Source organism: Suricata suricatta, chromosome 8 (genome assembly GCF_006229205.1).
Source record: "Suricata suricatta isolate VVHF042 chromosome 8, meerkat_22Aug2017_6uvM2_HiC, whole genome shotgun sequence".
NCBI classification, from domain to species: domain Eukaryota; kingdom Metazoa; phylum Chordata; class Mammalia; order Carnivora; family Herpestidae; genus Suricata; species Suricata suricatta.
The window spans coordinates 80,946,535-80,969,198 of record NC_043707.1 but is presented as its reverse complement, the minus strand read 5'-3'; the positions used below and the strand labels follow the sequence as shown (position 1 = coordinate 80,969,198).

Genomic DNA, 22,664 nt, shown 5'->3' with positions numbered 1-22,664 from the left:
GAGTCAAACATCTTTGTTGAATGAAACATCAAGGATACTATTATAAAGTAAAAATAGACCCAAAAGAAAATGGGCACACTATGAAGTCTATCTCTCTCTCCGCCACACACAAATTCATTAAGCCATGTTCTACGGCAGCTCTTACTTCTAAGAGGTTCTGCTGCCCTAGCTTCACTACTTGGGGTTCTCTCCTGAAAGTGGAGCATCACAGGGTCAATCACATAGTCTTACATAACTCCCTTAACAAATCCCCAAAAGGAAAGAGTCCCAGATCCTTATCGTGCCACTTAAACTTTTCAGTAATCCCAAACGACCTGCTCAGCTTCATTCCCAAGGTGTGTTTCACCCTAGTTTTTGTTCCAGTCCCTCTGGAGCACCATGGAATATACCATGCACTCACATGCTGTGGTCCACATGGAGATGCCCCACGCATACACCCCTTCAAGAAGGATTTGCTGGGGCACCTGGGTGGCTCAGTTGGTTAAGCCTCCAATTTCGGCTCAGGTCAGATCTCACATTCGTGGATTCAAGTCCGCATCAGGCTCCGTGCTGACAGCTAGCTCGGAGCCTGGAGCCTGCTTCTGGCTCTGTGTCTCCTTCTCTCTCTGCCCCTCCCCCTCTCATGCTCTATGTATCAAAAATAAATAAAACATTAAAAATTTTAAAGAAAAGAAGGATTTGCTGCCTGGCTGTGGCAAATGTGGTCTTCAGCAGCCTCTAGCCCACCAAGACCTTCAGAGTCCACCTCAGCCATTTCACACCACATCATGCCCTCCCAGGACAGCGGACAAACCAGGAACTGAGCCAAGTGGGCGCATAAAGGTGTGATCATTTCAGAGATACTCCAGACTCCTGGGAAGGCCAGTACTCACTCCAGAGCTCCCTGCTGGGTGGAATGAGGCTTTGGAGTAGCAGTTCGACATCTCCCTCTGTGCAATCCGTCTTCCTTCCCCTTCTTTTCACTAGTGTTGATCCCTAATAAAGAGCTTGCACCCCAGACTCCAGCTCAGCATCTGCTTCTGGAGAACTAAATCTGCAACATGTGCCGCCATGAGTCTGATTCTCTTCATTCTCAATCAAAATCATTCTCTTCTTCTAAGGTGCAGCTCAAATGGTACCTTCAAGAAATATTTCTTCATCCTTCCAATAGGCAATAATTATTCATTTCACTCATTTTACTCTATTGCCCTGAATTATGCCTGTATCTCTGTGTAGCAAGTTGATAATCTTCTATATTAACGTTAGTAGGTTAAATTTTAAGGTTTTTTTTTGAGAGCACAATCTGTCTTATTCACTTCTGTATGCCTGCAGTGCATAACAGATAAGAGTTATGAATGAAAAAGAAAACTAATGCATGATATAGAATCTACCTGAACCTCTCCTTTTTTCTCCTCCTTTATAGCCAAAAATATTCTGCCAATATTTCATCTCCAATGTTTCATACATATGCCCAGCCCCTTTTTTTAGTTATATGTTATATATAGCCTCTACTTTCGATACTAGTTAAGCACACCTGCTTGATATGGAACATGTTTATCCTGCCTGTTAAGCCATCACAGAAAAGATGTCTCCATTGACAGCACGATCCTTTTTTAAAAATATCATTCAAGATCTTCTAGTACTTGAAGTACCCCAAGGTACTGCCATCCGATTCCAGCTACCTCAGGATCTTCTTGTTCACATAATATAGGTATCAAATTATGTGTCTAAAAATCATTATGCTCCATCAGAACAGTGACCAAATTTTGGTCAACCTTAAATCTTTGTAAGACTAGAATAATAAACTACATGGAAAATGCAAAAATATATATTCTGGATTAATAATGTATAATGTTCACTTTCCCACTTTCCAAAATGATCATTTCATACTTTCTCCTCTCAATCTTCATACATATGGGCCCGCTACCACTACTGCCACCATTAGCCCATCCCTGTCTAATGGCCTTACCTCATAATTCACTGAGAAATTAGAAGCCAGCAGTAAGAATCTCCCTCTCCTAATCATCAAAGGTGTTGACATCTTATTCCCTGCTTACCGTCTTACAGTATGGGCTAGGAGTCTTTGTTCCTACCTAAGTCCACACTTCGATCATGTTCCAGATTCCATCTTCAGGGCTTTATTTCTCTTATTTCCCCTTTCTCTTGTATCTCTTGTCCTGGATCATCTCCAGCACCACACACTACTATGTTGAAGTATCCTTTACCTTTAGAAAACTCTACTTTGATCCCAGATTCCCTTCATCTTCCAATAAAACTTACTGGAAGAGGTGTCTCTAATGGCCACCTCCTTCTCTAACTCGCCAGACAGAGTTAAGTATCCACTACATCACTGAAATTGAGATAATGAAGTCACTAATGACTTTTGTGTTGCCAAATCCAATGGTTACTTCTTAGTTTTTATCTTGCTTGACCTTCCAAAGCAATCAACACAGTTGACTCCATGCATCCATGCATCCATCCAAACAACCATCCATCTCTTCTTATAATACTACATTTAGCTTCTAAAATGTTGCATTCTCCTTGCTTTTCTGCTAACCCACTGGATGCTTTTTCTGTCTCCTGTGATGGTTCCCTCAAATGTTAAGTCCAGAGTTTGTCCTTAGGTGTCTTCTTCACCCTCCTAAGTGGTCCCATCTGGACATCTGGCTTTAAATATTATCTCTATATCCAGTTCTCCAACTCTCAATATCCAGTTCTCACTTTATTCTTAACTGAGCTCCAGACTCATATACAGCATCGTCACCGGAATATCTATTCCGCAGCAAAAACTTAACACAGTCAAAACAAGTTCTGCAACAGCAAACTTGCTCCTCTCCTAATCTTTCCATCCTTCATATAAGGATCATCATCCACTCAGTTGTTTCAGTTATATATCTAGCAGTTATCCTGGACTCCTCTGTTTCTAACACCTCTCACCTCTAATATCAAAACATTTATTGAATCTATTCTATTTATCCTTCTATCCTTTTCCACTATCACCACCATGGCCCAAGTCACTGACTCCTCCACTTACATGACTGCAAAAGCCTCCTATCGATCTCCCTGCTGCTGTGTTTGGACTCTTAAAAGTCATTCTCCACACATCAGTAAAAATAGATTTTAAGAACATGTATTAGATTAACTCTCCTAAAACTTTCCAGTGGCTTTCTGTCACACTTGTACATACAAGTTGTAATGCTCTTGCAGGAATCACCTGCCAACCCACTCTCCAAGCCTCTCCCTTTCCATCATACCACACTCACACCAGCCTTCAACTCTGCTCTTTGAACATACTAAGCTTATTCCTGCCTTAGACACTTTATGTTTTGCTATTTCTGTCTGCAGTGCTATGTTCTCAATCTTTGTAAAGCTTACTATTCAAGTCTCATTTCAATTGTCGGCTCTATAAAAGGGTGTTTTGTGGCCACAAAATCTAAATTAAAGCCCACCCCCATCCTCAGCGAAGCATTATCACACCATTCTGTTTTGTTTTCTTCCTCACAGTTTTCACTTTCTGAAACTGTCATTTTCATTTTTCAGATGTTATCTGCCTGTCTCTTTTCCCCTTCCAAACCCTGTCTATCTTGCTCATCAATATATCTTTAATGCCTAGAGGATATTGGGAAAATAATATATGAACAATAAATATTTGTTGAATGAAAATAAATGAATATTAATCTTTGTAATAGCATCCATGTAAGACATCCACAGCTCAATGTCAGCTCCTTTGTTCTCTTCCACAGCTTGTACTTCCCACATTGAACCATAAAGTCTTTTCATTTGTCTGCTTCTTCTGTTATCTAATTCCTCGAGGACAAGGACATCCTATCTTTATATTATTGCCAATTAGCATAATTCTCATCATAGAGTTAGATGTACTATAAATATTCATTTGAGGAATAAAGGAAAACAGGGATAGGGAAGAAGCAAAGTGACATAGAATCTATAGATAAAGATAAGGGTGAACCTCAGAAGAGGCTGGATAATGGCTATAGTACTATCACACTTGAGGCAAAATAGTCACCATGTACAGGCATAAGTAAAGCTTTACTTATAGAATTGAACTCTAGGACTTTAAAGTTATATGTAAAGCTCTTGCTGAGAAGCTATCCAAATTCTATACCATTTTCAGATGACATTGGTATAATACGGAAGCTCAAATTTCTAAATGCAACTCTCAGCTAATAGGAACACGGTATCAGAGTTCTCTAAGCTATTTGCATTACTAGAACTTATGAAATCTACTTCAGACCAATTTTCAATTCAATTAGTTTTTGTAAAGTATCCACAGAGGGCATGACACTGTATGCAGTGCAGATCCGAGAATGCTATGTCAAGACAGGGCAAAGATTTATAGGTCCTAGTGTAAAAACTTCAGTTTATTCTGTTTGTCTCATTCATTTTGTGTTAGAGCAAAACCATTAAAATATTATGACCATTTGCTTGACCTGTGATCCAAGTATAAAAAAATAAGGTCCAAATTGCATTTGACACCCTGTGATAAGAATCATATATTATCTTCTCAGGACTGGAGATGGAATTTGTTTATTTTTTCATAGAAAAGCTCACCTGAAAGATGTGGATTAAAAGAATCTTAACATTTATAAGCACAGCTATGAAAGAAATAACCCCATTCTGTATAAGCAGAATTCCATCCAAGGAATCGGTGCTCTAACCAGTGGTATATTGAGGTGGGAGGGGGGCAGGGAAGAGCCAGCCCTCATTATTGATCACACTTGGACTGAATGCAGACCTCTGTCCTCCAAGAGAGTGACAAGCCAGATGACAAAATAATACTTAAGTACAAAACTTAAAAAGCAAGTGTATGTATCATTCATAGCATAAGCTGCAGAATTTTGGCAGAGGGAAGGGACTCTGAGACCAGGGTCAGAGAAGGTGGATACTGAACAGGGCTGTTAAGCAAGGAAGACTACTACTTTATTTAATAGCAAGGTGCTTCCCTCAAACTTGAGAGAATAGAAAATACTACTACTTTCTGAGAGTTAAACTAAGAAATCAACACATAATTAAAGGAGAGATGTACATAGTCCTTTCAATGATACTGTAAGTGTCTCAGTCCCACAAGCCTAACTTTAAATTTATTGAATTTATTAACATATCTAAAGAGAATTGCAAATAACGATCAAATAGCTCTGCCCTTCCAAACACTCTCCAGGTTAGGGCACCAAGTCAAATTGATGTGAATAACCCACTCTTGATAGACACGATAGGCAGCCAGCACCTGATGTCACTACACGTTCTACTTATGCAATTCCCTTGTTCTAACTAAACACTCACCAAGAAACCTTTAGATAACTAAGTTTCTCATGCAGTTTGCCTAAAGGGAGCAATGTGCTGGTCAGGCCAACATGAGCACCAGGTTTGCTCAGCAATTAAATTTCTTAATGTAAATTACTGTGTTGGCATTCTGGTTTTATACATCAGTCTTTTGTGGGCTTTGTTAGTGCCAGTCATCATCCCTGAGTTGTTGTAATTCCAGGAGTGTGACATAATAAAATTTCAGACCCTGCAGAAGTATACAGGACTGGTTTGGTTCAACAGAAAGTTCATTCAAGGGTTTCAAAACCCAAGAGACAGAGTGGTGAGGAGAGAGAGAAAGAGAGAGGCAGAGAGAGGAAGAGAGTAATTTAGGTGGATATATTAAGACAAATTTGTGTAGGGATGTGAATATAGTATTAATGTTTAGGCAGCAGGAACTCACTGCTGAAACTTGAGTATGAGGTGCAACATGATCAAAACTGTTACTCACAGATCTACTATGTGCTTAGCAGAAATCATGGTTCAACTGAGGAGTTAGCCAAGCAAACAACTACAACACAATATTATAAGCACACAAAGTACTCTGCAAGCACCAGAGAAAGTACCTGCAGTTTACTCTTAGGGATGATCAAAGAGTATTTCTCAAAAGAGAAAACCTACATTTTTTATTAGACTTTAGTATTCTTACAAATGTCCCTCTTTATTTAGATACTTTCTTTAGTTAAAATAAATATATTGGTATTTCAAAGAGCCTCAGAAGTCTATTTCTTACTTTCTACTCAATATTCCTATCTGAATATGCTAAAGGCATCCTGAATGGAGTATTTCAAAATCTAAACACATGGTTTTCTCTGACTTTTATACCCATAGTGCTTTTCCTCATGTGTTCCCTACTTTGGTGATTGTAACCACAATCCATCCATCTGGTTATTGAGAACAGTCATGCTAGATTCTATCTTCAACCCCCAACATACAATCAGTCCTAAAACCTTAAGAGTTTTGCTTCTCATTCCCTCTTAAATTTTTTCTCTCCCAAGGCCATTGCCTTAGTCCAGTTTTAATCATTTCTCAGGTGGATTACTGTAATAGTCTTCTACATGGTGTCCTGCCTTCATTCCAACTAGCTTCTATCCTTTCCAGCTTGTCTTCAGTTTTGAAGCTAGAATGATAGTCCATTTAGTCATTCAACAAATGCATACGTGTCAGAGACTTTCTAAGCCCAGGGAGCAGAGTGATGAACAGAACATATAAGCTTCTTGATTTTTACTGAAATGATACTCTAGACAGGACATTAATTATATAAGCAAAGAAATGAATAAAGCAGTTTTTCAGTAGTGATAAAAAGCATAAAGTAAATACAATTAAATGATGTAGCAGAGAATTACTATGTTAATTAGCTGCAATTTAAAACTTGAAGCTACTTTAAAAAAAGAAAGAAGGGTGCCTGGGTGGCTCAGTTGGTTAAGCATTCAGCTTTGGCTCAGGTCAGGATCTCACAGTTCATGGGTTCCAGCCCCGCATCGGGCTCTGTGCTGACAGCTAGCTCAGAGCCTGGAGCCTGTCTTTGGATTCTGTATTTCCCTCTCTCTCTGCCTCTCCCCTGCTCATGCTGTCTCTCACTGTCTTTCAAAAATAAACATTAAAATTTTTTTAATATAAAAAAAGAGAGAGAGCATGTGTGGCTGCAGGACTGGATTATCAGTGAGGCTTCTTGGACAATGGCAGTTAGGAGCAGGATGATAAGAGGGAGCCAACTATGCAAAAGTCTGAGAAAAAATATTTCAGGTAGAGGAATAACAAACACAAAGTCCCCAAGAAGGATGCAAGTTTAGAGTGTTCAAATAATGTGAAGGAAGCAAGTGTAGCTACAATGAGAGGATAAAGAGACAAAGAGTGATAGGGGATAGATCAGTGAGTCACACATAGGGCACTTGCATTAGGCACAGCAAGTTTGAGTTTGATCAAAATGCTATGGGAAGCTATTGAAAATATATAAGTAGAAGAGCTGCATAATTTCATCTATGATTTGAAAGTTCACTCAGGGTCTTGTGTGGATAACATATTTAAGAGAAGCAAGAGTGAAAGAAGGAAGACCATTCTAGTTTCCAGTGCAAAAGTATAGGCAGGATATATAATGTCATGGATGAAGGTGGTAGCAGGAAAGATGGAGAAACAGTTGGCTTGGTATTACTATAACTAATAAGACTGCCTAATGGAGTGAATATGGGAGATGAGAAAAACAAAAAGAAACCAAGGATCTATAACCTGATGGATATCGGTGTGATTTTCTGAGATGGAAAAGACTGAGGTGGGAGGTTTTATAACTTTGGGGCAGGAATAGGAATCAAGAGTTCAGTTGGGCCAAATTAAGTTTGAATAAGTATTGAGATATCCAAAGACAGATGTCAAGTAGGCAGCTAAAAACAAAAACATGGAGGTCAATGGAAGGGTCACTGGTAGCAATATAAGCTTGGAGGTCATTGACACAGATGATGTTTAAAATTATTGACCTAGTGTAAAAATAGACTAGAAAAAAAATAAAAATAGACTAGAGAAAGAAAAGAAAAGGCCAAGTCCTGTGGCATTCCAACATTTGGAGATCAAAGAAAGATTGAGGAAACTGAAAAGTAGAAGCCAATGAGGTGAAAGAAGCTTCAAGTGAGTATGATGTCAAGGAAGCCAAAAGAAAAGAGCACTTCAAAAAGTAGACAGTGGTCACCTTTGTCAAATGCTGCTATGAGGTTAAAACAAAAGACACCAACCACTGCACTTAGAAAGATTGAGATCATTGGTATCCTTCTCAAAATCAGTTTGAGGAGAGTGCTAGACAATAAACCTCTACCAGAGAGAATATGAGGGAAGAGAGGAAGTTACAAAGCATTTTGATGTGTAAAATAGTTTGAAATAAAAAGCCTGTATCCATAGCACTCCCTTCAAAAACTTTCAGTCTCAAAATGTGAAAGGAAATTAGGAGAAATAAAAATAAATGATGTCATAATTGACATAAGAAAAAGCATATCAATTATTTCAACAAGTAGCCAATGTGAGAACTGCATACATTTGGGAAGCAACGCTGTGTTCTCACAATAACGTGAGATGTCTACTTGATAATGGCACTTGAGAATGCACAAGAGGGCGTCAGTACAGTGTTTTCTATGTGTGTTACTTAAGCCAGAACCTGGACTCTTCCTTCTGTACTTTGGCGTTAAGAGTTGAATCACAGTCTTGAAATTTCAAGATTGCAAAGGACTTAGAGACCATTTAGTCCAACTTCCTATGTGAATAAATCCCCTCTACCCCATCTGTAAAGAATGCTTCCTCTCTCTTCTTGAGAGATAGTGAATTTGCCACCTCCACCCAATGCTTCAGTTAGAAATAAATGCATCTTGTTACATTTCAGATAGATTTTGTACCCTTTATAATAATAATTATTTTCAGCATTGTGAAACCTACCAATTTTATTAGTATGAGTCATATGTCCTTCATCTATTTTGTGTATAGAGAAAAAAGGCAATTATGGAACATGTAGGCCTTTTATTTCTACTTACCTGTCTACCTGTAAGTTGCCTCTTTCCAGAAAAAAAAAAACAACTTAGATGAAATGACTTAAAACACCTGGGTACAGAAGAGTTATTAAAATAGAAATAGAAATTCAAACTCCCCAAAAGAAATTCTTGACTCAAAGGCTAATGTAGTTGCTTGGCATTGAAATCGAATTTATCAGTGTGCCTTCTACAATTCAGTACAAAAGGAAAAATATGGTGGATCACAGTTCTCTTTATATAACAGAAGAAAGTATATAATTCTCGATTAAATGAAAATTTTTCTTAGTTCTAAATTACATGAGGAATTACTCCTGTAGCATCTTATAAAAGATCCTTATGTCTTTGTTTCCTATGTGCATTCATTTTCATTGCCTAATGTACTGCCAAGGGTGCTAGACACTCTCATTTTTACCAAACTCACAATCTCAACCCAATGCAAAACAACCTTTAAAAAAATTCTGTTGAATAAAGGAAACAAAATGATGTCCTTGTGAACTGAGAGAGGTGTATAGAAGATGGTTGACTGACAAGCAGAGAATGTTAGAAGAATGGGCCTGGATATTTGAGAACACTTTGGATCTTTCAAAAGGGAAGTGATATCTGTAAGCAAAAGATGTTATTAAACCTGGCCCTGTTGCCAGAGGTAATGCAAAGAATTTGGGGTTTCTCATTTGTTCTTTAAACACTCTAATTATTTTTCCAGGAAGGGCATTATAAAATCCTGCAGCCTGAAAAGTTACAAATGGGTCAACTGTGTCTTCCTGTCATTAAGCTCCCGTGGTTTTACAATACTTTCCCTGTTCTTGGATCAAAGAGTGGGGGAAGTATGCCCATAATGATGGTTTCACTTTTGAAGTCCTTTGTGGCGCCTTGGGCATCACAAAAGGCCCTCAATAAAAATAAATTACTTTCCTCACAGTTTATCCCAGTTCTTTAGACTTTACCTGAACTACCTGGTTCCATCATTAAATTGTAAATAACTGAAGACAGATCTCAACTCCTCCCCACCCCTTAAGCCAGCCAGGTTTAACTCTGCTTTCTTCTCTGTGGCCAGGAGAGGCACACCTAGAATCTGTATTTTGTCTGTCTAAATGTGACTTCAATTTTTATTATTATTCTCATTACTACTACTATAGTACTACTACTTCTGTTTCTACTACTACTACTATTGAATTGAATCTAGATTATATCTGGTGGTCCCTTAAGGCCAATAAGATAGATTCAATTAGTATGAATTAGTTACTGGAAAAGGAATGCAAGTGCAGTAAAGTAACCTACATATTGAATGAGGCTGTTTGTATACTGGCCAACAGAATGTATTCGTGGTGTTACCATGGGAAGGACAAGAGACTTCAGACTTACTCTAAAGAAGGCATTGGTACATCTTCAAATAAGTAACCCCAAACAAATTACCTGGCTTTTAACAGCATTAGAATAAACTGAATACACATTTGTTTAAAGCTATAATATTATAGGCACAAAGCAGTAAATGACAATGTTCATGCTGATGGTGGGCAGTGCAAATAACGAGCATGATGATCATTATTTCACCTAACAGTTTGTTATGACATCAACTGCCAGAGATCAAGGTGAAAGCTAAGCAAAACCCAGCTGCCAATAGCATAATTTTCTCCTCATTTTTTCCTATTCCACCCTATAAACCTCTTTTTTGATTAGCAGGAAGCCTGAGACTAGAAGGTAAAAATAATAATAAAAGAAGCCTATGCATTACTGGATAGTTTTTAAATGCTATACAACTTTGAGGGAAAAAGCACCAGTTGAGACAAGTACCTATGTCCCTAGAGCAGTCTAAAATATCCTAAAGCTTACATGATGTCTTGGTGAATGGTTGTCTCTAAGAAAGCTCTCTGCTTTGGGGTACCTGGGTGACTCAGCTGATTAAGCGTCTGACTTTGGCTCAGGTCATGATATCATGGGTTGCGAGTTCAAGCCCTGAATGGGGCTCTGTGCTGGCAGCTCAGAGCCTGGAATCTGCTTCAGATTCTGTGTCTCCTTCTCTCTCTGCCCCTCCCCAACTCATGCTCTCTCATTCTCGCTCTCTCTCAAAAAAAAAAATTTTTAAATGTTTTTAATTAGAAAAAAAAGAAAGAAAGCTCTCTGCTTTGGGAAGCTGCATAGCACAAATACCTGGTGTGGAAGAAGTTGGCACAGCAACTTTGCATTTGCAGTGGTGAATCACCCAGTAAACAGGTGCGTCAAACAACTACTCAAATGTGTGTGCTTCTCTACAAAGTGTTTAAATCTTATAAAGCATTTTAGGCTTCTCTTTTGGAAAAACAAACTATTTGTTGCAGTGATTTAAGGCAGTTCATTTGCTGAATAGGAGAGGATATTCATGACTCATGGAAAGATTTATTCTTTGTATTTTCCCTACATAAAGAAGGTGACATTTAGGCAAAAAATAAGTCATTTCTCCTTCATAGCAGACATAATTTTCCATTGACCAGAAAATGGTACTGAAGATAAGCCTTCTGTGTTTGTTAAAAATATATTTCCAAGAAAAGAACTGCTTACCTTTTGGCAACAGGTCCTTTGAAATTCGGATCAAATTTCTTTGGATCACCTGCATTGAAAACAAAGAACTTTTTAAGCATATATGCCAATGAAATGGCAAATAAATACATATAAAATATTAATAAAAATCTACAACTTGACTACTATCCAGTGTAATGTTGAATTCATTCTTTGGCCCAGGGAAGCATCAGTTTTGCCTTGGTTACATCTGCCAATTCTTTTCTCTCTCTCCAGTTAGAAGAAAGACCAGGAAGAGGTGTTAAGGACCATATTCTTTGCATACTGTACACATACCTCCCACTGTTCTGGATAATGGTATTATGGATTGCATCCAGAGTGGCAAGACTTGGAGCCCTTCTGGTCTGCAAAGCCATTCTACCATCTGCCATCATCAAGTATTGCATACTCTTGAGGTGTACAATATAAGAGATGCCTGCTTATCTAGTTTTCCCCTTTCTCTCAGTAGACTAGGCTTTCTCTCAAGAGGTTGAAATATTGTTGGTCTCTGCCATGTTGGCTGTACGGTATATACAAGTCACTATCATATTATATAAACATCATCTTTAATTGATTTTTAAAGATCCTACTGCCAGGCTTTGTGCCTTCTAGGGAGATGTCCCAGTCATTCATTGCTGCATCATGATTGTGATATATGACCCTCATTTTTAAACCATACAAGGTACACACAGAATGGTTTTTTTCTCCTGACATGTACTGTGTAAGCAGACCCAGGACCAAGTTCTGTAAAATCATTTCTGACCAGAGATCTGTATTTTGCAATCCTGTCCCCTTCCTTTGCTTCCTCTAGGGATTTATCCTTTGTGAAAGCCTCGTCCTGTAACTAAAGACAGCATTTCAAAAGGGACTGCAAAAAAAAAACCATGTGTCAGCAATCTGACTCTGCCTGTAAAGGGGAAATGAGGTCTGAGGACTCAAAGATCTCTTCAGCGTAATCACAAGCTGAGGACAAAACAACATGAATGTAAAGACAGACATGCAACAGAAATCCAAGAGCCAGTTGGTCAGTGAGTATTCATAAAGCACCAATGAGATGCTGAGAGCTCCAAGGGCACAGAAGATACATAAGGCATGGTCCCTATCTTGGAGACCTTACAACTGGTGGGACAAGATCAATTTATTGATTCATTCAACAAATATTCCTTGAGAATCTTTCCTTCCAGGCCCTGTGTTGTAACATATGAACACTGAACATACCACATAAAACAATTAATAAAGAACTGTATTATGTAGTATCAGCCTTAAGTACTACAAGAGTTCGAAAAGTAGGTTTCATCAAGGACTAGAAGAGTCACAAGGGTTTCATTCAAGAAAGTGAGATTTTTGTGAAAGATTAGAATAACACAAAAGACAAAGAAAAACATCTAGAATTCTGTCATATTATAGCTATTTATTAATCACCTGTTACATGTTCTACATTGAAAGAGGCATGGCAGGGGATATAAATTTTAGTGAAGTGGTCTCTGTCTTCAACAAGCTAACTGGTGGGCAGGGAGAGAAATAAGAAAAGTACAAAAATTTCTGTAATACAAGGGAGAACATGATATCAAAAGAGGGTTAGAAAAAAGGTGTTATTAGATCCAAGGAAAGAAAGGTCACTTTCAGTTGAGATTGGAACCATAATATTTTAAGATGGATAGGTGAAGTTTAGACCCATAGCAATGAATGAAGTTACAGAGGTAGAAATGATTAGCATGTTTTGGGGGATGGTGAAAAGATCTGCTTGATTGGAATGATAAATAATGGGATAGGGGGAAGTGGAAAAAACTGAATAGATATCATGGGATCAGACTACAGAAAGCCTAAAAAGCTGAGATGGAAGTTTTGTTTCTGTTTCTTTTTTCTGTCTTTTATTTATTTTTGAGAGACAGAAAGAGACAGCATGAGCCGGGGAGGGTCAGAGAGAGAGGGAGACACAGGATCTGAAATAGGCTCTAGGCTCTGAGCTAGCTGTCAGCACAGAGCTCAACGTGGGGCTCGAACCCACGAACCATGAGATCATGACCTGAGCCACCCAGGCGTCCCAGAAGTTTTGTTTTTGTTTTTGTTTTTTATGCTAAGAGGGGGGAGCAGGAGAGAGAGAGAGCATGTGTGCATCAGCAGGAGAGAGGGGCAGAGGGAAAGAGAGAGAGAAAGAATCCTAAGCAGGCTTCACACTCCGTGTAGAGCCCAGTGGAGGGCTTGATCCCATGACCCTAGGATCATGACCTGAGCTGAAATCAAGAGTTAGACACTCAACCAACTGAGACACCCAAGTGCCCCTAGGAAGGAAGTTATTTTATACATCTTAGGCCACAAGGAGCCATAGAATGATTTTGAACAAAGGAATGACATGGTAAAACCAGTGATTAAGAAAGAGTAATAAAGCAGCAGTATACAAGTTTTATAGCAAAATTCAAAGTAAAGGAGATCAACTTTGGAGTCTATTATAATAACAGAGGTGAAGCAATGTGCCACTGCCCAAGTGGTGGTGTAAATAGGAAAGAGAGATTCAAGATTCACCACTGAGCAGTTGTGTGGCATAGAGATTAGGAGCAATGGCTCTGGAGTCAGACTGCATGCTTCCTGTGGCTTACTAGCAGAGTGACCCCCTAGACAGATCACTTCACCTTGGAGTTTTGGTTTCCATATTTGTAAATGGGAACAACAATAGTACCTATGCCATGAAGTTGTTATGAGGATTCAGTGAATGAATGCCTATAAAAGTGCTTAAAGCAGGGTCTGGCATATAGTAAACCGCCAGTGAATGTTCATTATTAGTCAATGTAATTACATGAAAAAAGAAATAAAATTGATGAATGACATGGCTGTGAAAGAGAGAAGTCAAAGATGGCTTCAAATCAAGTGACTAATTCTCAATCACTTTGAGTTTTTTGCCTAGGCTTAAGGAGAGATCGACGCCATTGAATTAGTTTGAGAACATTAGTAGGTGGAAGAAACGGTAAAATTGTTACAAGAAAAAGAACATGAGACTGATTTTGAAGTGACATCTGATTGTAAGTCCAGCATTCAACCAGAGTTAAGAAACTGGAGTCTTGGGTCAAGTCTTAAGATAAATATTTGGAAGCCACAGAATTTATGTCATGAAAAATGATAAACCCCATAAAGAAGAACTTCAGGATCTGTCAGTTATAATGTTACTTTAACAACAATAATACTTAACAGGTTTTTAGCATTAAATGCAAAGTGCTTGACTAAGTGTGCAGCATTCATATGTATTACTTTGCTTACTTTGACACAATAACCTTATTGGGTAGCTAAATCGGAAAAAAGTATTAGCTTCACTTTACATATGAAAAAAACAAGGCATGGAGAAGCTAAGAACATGCCCCACCTGGGATCCACACTAAGTCTAGTCTTATTGTAACAGAACAGATCCTCCTGGCCATCTCCTGCAATGGCTACATTGAATTCAACTCCAGGGGGAGCATGTAAAATGCTTCCTGTTTGAGATAGTACATGTATACTTCAATTTTCAATACTCTGACACACTGTCGACTTCTCTTCTCCTGACTGCTTGTCGAACTATGCCCAACTGGGAAGTGACCTCTCTAACGCAAAGGAGTGGACAGGTCTCTAGCAGCCAAGTTTCTCCCGTATGCCTGTTCCTTGGCAAGCAGAGACTGATTCTGGTTTGGACACTAAGCCCTAGCTGAGCCAGTCATTCCTTGTCTCTGTATTCCAGAAATTTAGAATTAGGATGGACAGTAGGTTAGTCAGTGGGAGATTAGAACTGCAAAACATAAAGCTTGAGGTCCAGAGAAGCAGAGAACACTAGCTTTCAGAAAGAAATTACTGAAGCAAATATGTAAAGGGAGAGAGGTGGAAGCCCTGGAGGGCTATATAGCTTCTCATTCCAGTCCCCGCCTAAGGCCCAGACTTGTTTCATGAGATCCTTTTTATCCTTATACCAAATTCCCCTTTCTTGCTTTTTGCTAGTTCATGTTGCTTATAGGAACCAAAAAGTCCCACTAATAAACTCACTCTCTTGTTTGACTTAGGTTTCAACAATTCATTTTAATAATACATTGTATTCTTGCTATGAACAGATGGTGGAGATTCAAGGATGAATTCTTGACATGAATAAGACATGTAAGCTCAAGACTATAATTTCAACACTGTGGGGTAGAGCCATGATAGAGACATGAAGAGGGTACCATGGGGCACAGAGTGGGGTCATGAATGGATAGGTTTCTTCAGCTCCTGATTGACACTCAACTTGGACTCCATGTTCTACCTGCCCTCTCTGACCCACGTGCTCTTAGACTTGGAACTTCTATTCTTATGTGGAACACTAATGCTGGCATTCTAGCTGGTTCCAGATTTTAGTTAACAGATCTGGCTTAACAGCTGATATATCTTAAAATCTGTTTGGGGGTACAAGTTTCCAGCCCCTCATACCAAAAATTCCAATTCTATAGGTCTGGGGTGGGCCTTGGAATCTGTATCTTTAATTGTCCCATCAGATAATTCTAATATATAATCAGATTTGGAGACCACCAAGACTACTTGATTTTATTCTCAATCTCATTCTTAACCTCAATATAGTTTGTACATAGTCCTTAATTCTAGCTGTGCATAAAAGACAAAACTTGATGGAGTAAGAGAAAAGTAAGTCATCATGATGTGTATGAGCTTTAGGAAACACCACAGTTAAGGGGAAAAAGGTAAAATTAAACAGTTATAGAAAGAGAAACAGAAAAGTGACATTCAAGAAAGCTAAAGAATTCCATGAAAGAGAGATTATGAATTCTGCAGAAAAATGATAACTAAGTGAATGCTTATTTGTAACTGGGGATGCTGTAAGTACTTTGAATATAGATCTGCCATTTTGCACAATTGCACATCAAACATATGTGAGTTGTATTCCCTTGTGCTATGTAAACCCTGATATATTTATTATGTTATTTAATGCTCCGTAATTCTGTAATGTATGTCATTATTATCATTCCATTTTATAAATGAAAAGTTGAGGTACACAGGGTAAGCTTATTTGCCCTCTGTCCCTCAGCAAGCAGGGTTAGAAGGCAGAGAGTCTGATCCCAAAGCCTATGCTGAGCCACTTGGCAGGAAGTTGTTCACTGGTGATCTCAAGGAACTTCCACAGATGAGTGGAGAGAGGAGGCAGATGCAAAGGGGTTAGCAATTTATATTTGTCATTTCTTTAAAAATATAAATTCAAGTTAGGGGCATGTGGGTGGCTCAGTCAGTTAAGCATCTGACTTTGGCCCAGGTCATGATCTCACAGTTCATGGGTTTGAGCCCCACGTTGGGCTCTATGCTGACAGCACAGAGCTTGGAGCCTGCTTCAGATTCTGTGTCTCCTTCTCTTTCTGCCCCTTCCCTATTCATAATCTCTCTCTCTCTCTCTCTTAAAAATAAAAAAATAAAAACTTTTAAATTCAAGTTAGTTACCATACAGTGCAGTCTTGGTTTCAGGAGTAGAACCCAGTGATTCATCTCTTACATATGATACTTCAGTGCTCCTCCCGAAAAGTGCACTCGTTAATGACATTTGCAACAATATGGATGGAACAAGAATGTATTATGCTAACCGAAATAAGTCAGAAAAAGCAACTTATATTGATCTTATAATGATTCACTTTTTACATTAAAGATAATCAAAACTGATTTAAAAGTATCTAGGCTGGAGAGGCACCTGGCTGGCTCAGTTGGTAAAGCATGCAACTCAATCTCAGGGGGTGTGAGTTTGAGCTCCACATTAAGTGAAGAGATTTTTTTTTTAAAGTATCTAGGCTGGCTTCCAATTTTGCTGTGATTTGTACCTTACAAAGTGAAAAAGTGGATCACAGGGTAAATGAAATGCTATTTTCAAATCTGTCTGAAAAGCTGACACTTTCTGATTATAAATCCTGGCTGCCTTATATTTCAGTTGAAAATACACTAAAGCCACAATCAAATGATAAGATATAGCTGATTCTATATAGTAATGACAGCTGGAAAGTGATGACTTCAGCCTGCCCCATGTGCTGGCAGAATTGGTATTGTCATGCAAATTTTATTTCCTGAAATCTGTACAGGCCCTGGCTTTTTCAGAGGCCCTCACAGGCTCTAATTGCATCTCTGGAATAAATAGACTGAGAGGCCAACTAAGTAAAAAGAGCCACAATACTTAGCTATCATATGGCTTAGCTATTTGAGTACATTCATATTTCTAACTTACAGAAAAAAATAATTATAATTAGGCAATCATTTTAAGAATTTCTTAAGTTCATATGATTCTCTGATCACCAAAATTATTTGACAACAGAATCACTAAAAAATATCTAAAATAGAAGTTGCTTATTATAATTAAAAGTTTGTATTTTACTTATTCAATTTTTCTTCCTAGAAATAATTTATGAGAATTAAAGAGAATAGTCCAGGTAATTAATTCAATTCATGGGTATGGATTTCACATGATTCTGTTGAATGCAAATGGTAAGATAAAGCAGCAAGTTATGCATGGAAAGACTTTTTCTTTAAAAGCAATCTGTTTCTCAGAGAAAAATAATGATATAATTACCACTGATCAGTTATCAAAAGCAAAATTTGGGGAGAGGAGGTAAGATGGCAGAGCAGCATGGAGACCTGAGTTGTCAATCATCCCTGAAACACAGCTAGATCAGCAACAAACCATTTGGGAAACCTAGGAAATTGATCTGAGGATTAACTCAACAATCTGCATAACTTGAACCACAAAACTCAGCAGGTACATGGTGTGGAGAGATGAACTGGAGGAATGAAAAGCCATGGAGGGTAGGGAGCTGTTCTTGCAGAGAGTGGACAGAGAAAGAGATAGGAGGAGACTACTTTCATTCATCCAAACATAACACAGGAGGCTATCAATACCCTAGAGGAGAAAACAGCAACAACCTGTTTGACCTTGGCTGCAACAACATCTTCCTTGACATTTCTCCAGGGACAAGGGAAACAAAAGCAAAAATGAACTTCTGGGACTTCATCAAGATAAACACTTCTGCACAGTGAAGGAAACAACCACCAAAACTAAAAGACAAATGATGGAATGGGAGAAGATATTTGCAAATGACATAAGAGATAAAGGGTTAGTATCCAAAATCTATAAAGAACTTTTCAAACTCCACACCTGAAAAACAAATAATCAGGTGAAAAAATGGGAAAAAGACATGAAGACACTTTCCAAAGAAGACATCCAGAGGGCTAACAGACACATGAAAAGAAGCTCAGCATCACTCATCATCAGGGAAATACAAATCAAAACCACAATGAGCTATTACCTCACACTTGTCAGAATGGCTAAAATTAACAACTCCGGCAACAAGAGATGTTGGCGAGGATGCAGAGAAAGAGGAACCCTTTTGCACTGTTGGTAGGAATACAAACTGTGGCAGCTACTCTGGAAAAGAGTATGGAGGTTCCTCAGAAAGTTAAAAATAGAACTACCCAATGACACAGCAATTGCCCTACCAGGTATTTATCCAAAGGATAGAGGAGTGCTGATTTGAAGGGGCCGTGTACCCTAATGTTTATAGCAGCACTACTGACAATAGCTAAAGTATGGAAAGAGCCCAAATATCCACTGACTGATGAATGGATAAAGAAGATGTGGTATATATACAATGGAGTATTACTTGGCAGTCAAAAAGAATGAAATTTTGCCAGTTGCCACAATGCGGGTGGAATTAGAGTGTATTGCCCTAAGTGAAATTAGAGAAAGACAAATATCATATGATTTCACTCCTGTGTGAATTTAAGCTACAAAACAGATGAACATAGGGAAGGGAAGCAAAAATAATATAAAAACAGGAAGGGGGACAAACCATAATAGATTCTTAAATACAGAGAACAAACTGAAGGTTGCAGGTGTGGTGTTGGGGGGAGATGGGCTAAATGGGCGAGGGGCATTAAGAACAGTTGTTGGGATGAGCACTGGGTGTTATGAGAATTGTGTGTTCCCCATAAATGTGAAGAAAGAGACAGAATGTCAAAGATGGAGATAGGAATGTAAAAACAAAATTGGAATGATGTGATATGAGAAAAACCCAACTGGCCATTGCTGGCTTTGAAGATGGAAGGGACTTGTGATTCAAGGCAGCCTCTAGAAGCTGGAACAAGTAAGAAAATGGGTTCTTCCCTAGAAGATTTATTCCTCCAGAAAGAAATGAAACTGGGCCTACCCCTTCATTTTTGCCATTTAAGATTTGTTTTGGACTTCTGACCTCCAGAATTGTGAGATTGCTATTACCTACTTTGGTGCCTTATATATAAATACATAATAGGCACTCAATAAATGTTTTTGGAGTAAGTTTTTTTAATGTCAATATAATTTTGAAGTCATATCCTTTATTTAGGAAATGAAAATACAAATGGAAGATCAATCTTGACAATTACCAGCTAATCATTGCAAATAGATATCATGTGGAATTAAGGCAAGTTAATAGACCCCTAGAATTGCATTGATGTGAAAAATTACTCTATTAATTCAGCATTCGATTTGTAATGTCAAAGCCAGTAGGAGGGATGTCTAGGTGGCTCAGTTGGTTAAGCATCTGACTCTTGATCAGCTTAGGTCATGAACTCACAATTCATGGGATTTAAGCCCCTTGTCAGGTTCTGTGCTGATAGTACAGACCTTGCTTGGGGTTCTCTCCCTCTCTTTCTGCCCCTACCACTAGCATGCAATCTCTCTCTTTCTCTCTCTCTCTCTCTCTCTCTCTCTCTCTCAAAATAAATAAACTAAGTTTAAAAAAAAAAAGACCAGTAGGAGCTTACAAAGGAAGTAATGGAGACATTATCCCATACTGGTGAATAAAAATTGGGTATCAAATTACTTGGCATCAAATGTTATCTCTGACACCTATGACTATGATCTTGGGAGAATTACAGTTTTTCTCTCTGAATGTCCATTTTACCAACTATAAGATGATAAATAGCAAAAACAATTTTCATAACAAGAAAAAGAAACAATTTCTGCCTTTGGGGTTACCATGGGAAGGAGTAAAATATATGTAAGTTACCCTTATAACCAAAGTACATCAGTAGAATCAATGCAACCCAACTTACGTTGAATTGTCACATTGACTATAACGGGCACCAATAATTCTAGAAAGGTTTCCATGACTAAGCTGGATGTGACGTTCATGGAATAATTTAATAACTTTTTGGAAGAGCAGTATTTTGAGGATGCTTAAAGGGAAGAACGTGTCATATGGGAAAGTTGGACAAAACCACATCTCTGCAATAGCAAAGAGCTATGCCTGGGGGAGGAGACAAGAGAGCAGTTAGAAGAATGACACACATCAGGAGTTGGGGTAGTATTTACAAAGCCCCTCATGTCTTCTGAGAAAGTAGTACAATTGACATGCATTTGTGTATCCATAGGATGCAGAAGAAACAGGAAAGTTAAGGCAGAGAGACCACCAAGATGATGGCTGTCATGTTTCAGACATAAGATGGTAGGAGCCTGAGTGAAGCTGCATCAGTGAGAGAGGATGAGGCAATTCCAAATGCATTACAGAGGAATACATTTGGTGGGGGTGAAAGAAAGGGCATGGAACCAAGTTTCATCACCTAATAACGGCAATTCCTCATGCAGAAAATGATGTACATTCCAGAAACTCATCTAGGGCAGAAACATGACCCTACATTGGACATGGAAAGATTAATGGAAATGCAAATGAGACTCCTTCAGCACTGATTCAAACCAAACAATACTGGGGTACCATGACCTTAAGATGGTTGTTTTCCTCCCAGTCTGAGTAATTTCCTAAACATTTGGAATGATAAATCACCCTATGTTACATCAAGAATGTCAAAGCTCCTGCTTTGAGAAAGGGTTTTCTAATCACAGTGTTGGTTTCTAAATGGTTTGCATCACCATTTGAAATATTTTGCCCTATTTGAACAGAGGTCATTAACATTCCGTTGAACAACCTCCACTTCCACCGAACATACATAAAGCCACTCGGGCTGCTTCTTCATAGACTGATTTTATAGGCGATGCTGAAAGATGCACATTTAGGGGCATTGGAAATGCACTTCTGAAAAGATGATTTTTCTTGACTACTGTGACAAAGCAGTGAATTTGTGCTATAGAACAGCTATGAATTATTGGATAATCACATATCTTCTCAGAATAAATAAAATTCTGAATCAATATTGATTTAAAAAGGAGTCTGGAAGCAAACAAGAACATGAATTGAGTCTGAAGGTTATCAGCTTGGGGTTTCTAATATTTCTTTCTAACCATATTTGTATTTTATTGCTCAACATGAGACACTCAAAAAAAAAGTCATGACATACTCTAATTGCACTGGAGCAATTCCTTATTTTCTTTCAGTATCATAGGATGTGCATTTCATTATAAGACCTATTCCCTTACCTCCTAGAAAATACAACAATTTCACAACCAGAGATAGAAAATGAAGAGTATATTTACTTGCCCTAAATATAAAAATAAGTGACTTCATCTTGCCTTTCCATCTGCACAATTCAGCCGATAGAACAGTAAATGAAAAAAGTTTAGGGGAAATGACAGTTTTCATCAATATATAGTTACAAAAATCAAAAAAGGAGAAAATTCTTTAAAATTATAACTGAGTAAAAAACTTTCTGTTGAACTTAGATAAATACTACTAAAGAAAAATAGCAAGGATCTGTCAATTTATCACAAATGCATAAAGCAGTTTGGTAGCTAGTGATAACATCTCTCCTACTTCCTCATATTGTGCACAGATTATTGATGAGAACAAAATTGAACTGTGCATTAACTCTGACTTTTGCCACAACTCAAGAAGAGGGAAGATAATAATCACTGGAAAAACATCCCTATTCCTGGACCTGAATGTAGGGGAGAAAACATAATTTACTGCATACTTTCTATCCAACATATAAAAACTACAGGTGAAATATACTACCAGAATCTATAGTAGATGATGCCTCTATTTACAGGATAATTGAGGAAAAACTGTGGTAAACTATGGTCTTTCATCAATGGGTCAGATTAGCTATTTAGAATGACAAAAAGGGGAGTAGCAGACAACAGGGATTACACAGAACCTACTGCATGACCAATCCAAAAGTGTTATCTCCATTCATAAAGGAGAGAAAGAGAGAGTATTCTTTATGTGGGTATGTGTTACAAAACAAGACAATCACTTGGAATGGATGCCTGGGGACTTATCTCACTTCCTATAGTCCTGTCTCCTTGGAGCAAGTCAAAGATAAAATAGCCTGGATATTATACTTGTAAATTCTATGGAGCATCTGTGAGGCAGAAATGCTTGGAATATTTTTTCCTCACAAAATGGATTTTTCACAAAGAGA

General features: G+C 38.2%; 1 protein-coding gene across 1 annotated transcript in view; it reads right to left on the bottom strand.

The window, feature by feature from the left end:
• Window positions 1–22,664, bottom strand: part of SLC44A5 (solute carrier family 44 member 5) — a 197,332-nt gene that overhangs the window by 151,372 nt on the left and 23,296 nt on the right. Inside the window, exon 3 of the mRNA XM_029945813.1 lies at window positions 11,340–11,388. Coding sequence (XP_029801673.1) covers window positions 11,340–11,388 — 49 coding nt within the window. The remainder of the gene's footprint in view (window positions 1–11,339; window positions 11,389–22,664) is intronic.